The sequence below is a fragment of the Nothoprocta perdicaria genome, unplaced genomic scaffold (assembly GCF_003342845.1).
Source record: "Nothoprocta perdicaria isolate Ctin4 unplaced genomic scaffold, notPer1 scaffold_747, whole genome shotgun sequence".
Taxonomy (NCBI): Eukaryota; Metazoa; Chordata; class Aves; order Tinamiformes; family Tinamidae; genus Nothoprocta; species Nothoprocta perdicaria.
In genome coordinates this window covers 7456-8685 of record NW_020456029.1, presented here as the reverse complement: position 1 = coordinate 8685, position 1230 = coordinate 7456, and the positions used below count along the sequence as shown (strand labels likewise).

The window sequence follows — 1230 nt, the reverse complement described above, 5'->3', positions numbered from 1 at the left end:
ATGGTGGAATCTGAACATTTCCAGGCAAAACAATTGTAGAAAACTGCTATACCAGTCTGCTGCAGCCCATACTTTCTATAACTGCGTGTGAGGATTTTTTGCATTAATAGYRGATATACTTTGGCACCAGTTGTGAACATGAGAGATGTCACAATCGAGTTGCCTTCTGGGAAAGGGAAAAAATACGTCTGTATTTGGTGTGTGGGGATTTCTGTGAAAAAAAAAAATAAAAAAAAAAAAGGGGGGGGGGAATGTTTTTCATAGTGAAAAATTCTCTGACTTGTCATTGGCTTTTTCTCCTCAGACATTTACCCCCTGCCCCAAAGGAATAAATGTCCAACAGCAGCTTCCTCAATGAGTTCCTCCTCTTGGCTTTCACAGATATGTGGAATCTACAACTCTTGCATTTCTCGTTCTTCCTGGGCATCTACCTGGCTGCCCTCCTGGCCAATGGCCTCATCATCACAGCTGTAGCCTGTGACCATCACCTTCACACTCCCATGTACTTCTTCCTCCTCAATCTTTCCATCCTGGACCTTGGCACCATCAGCACCACCGTTCCCAAATCCATGTCCAGTTCCCTGTGGGACACCAGGACCATCTCCTATATGGGTTGTGCTGTCCAAGGCTTTTTCCTCTTTTTCTTATGTTCAGCAGAGTGCCTCCTCCTCACTGTTATGGCCTATGACCGATTTGTGGCCATCTGCAGAGCCCTGCACTATGGGATGCTCATGAGCGGCAGAGCTTGTGCCAAAATGGCAGCAGCTGCCTGGGCCAGTGGTTTTTTCTACGCTGCCCTGCACACTGGGAACACATTTTCATTACCTCTCTGCCAAGGCAATGTTGTGGAGCAGTTCTTCTGTGAAATTCCCCAGATCCTCAAGCTCTCCTGCTCAGACACCTACCTCAGGGAAGCTGGGGTTCYTGTGGTTAGTCTTTGTTTAGTCTTTGGGTGTTTCATTTTCATTGTGCTGTCTTATGTGCAGATCTTCACAGCTGTGCTGAGGATCCCCTCTGGGCAGGGACGGCACARAGCCTTTTCCATGTGCCTCCCTCACCTGGCCGTGGTCTCTTTGTTTGTCAGCACAGGCATGTTTGCCTACCTGAAGCCCCCAACCCTCTCTTCCCCAGCTCTGGATCTGGTGGTGGCTGTTCTCTATGCAGTGGTGCCTCCGGTAGTGAACCCCCTCATCTACAGCATGAGGAATAAAGACCTCAAAGAAGCACTGC

At 48.5% G+C, this 1230-nt stretch overlaps 1 protein-coding gene across 1 annotated transcript; it reads left to right on the top strand.

Moving 5' to 3' along the window:
• Positions 1–332: 332 nt before the first annotated feature.
• Positions 333–1223, top strand: LOC112957629 (olfactory receptor 14C36-like; the record flags this gene model as incomplete). Its single annotated transcript, XM_026051342.1, has 1 exon — positions 333–1223. A coding segment is annotated over exon 1 (891 nt), but the record flags the coding sequence as incomplete, so codon positions are not given.
• Between the last annotated feature and the right edge of the window lie 7 nt (positions 1224–1230).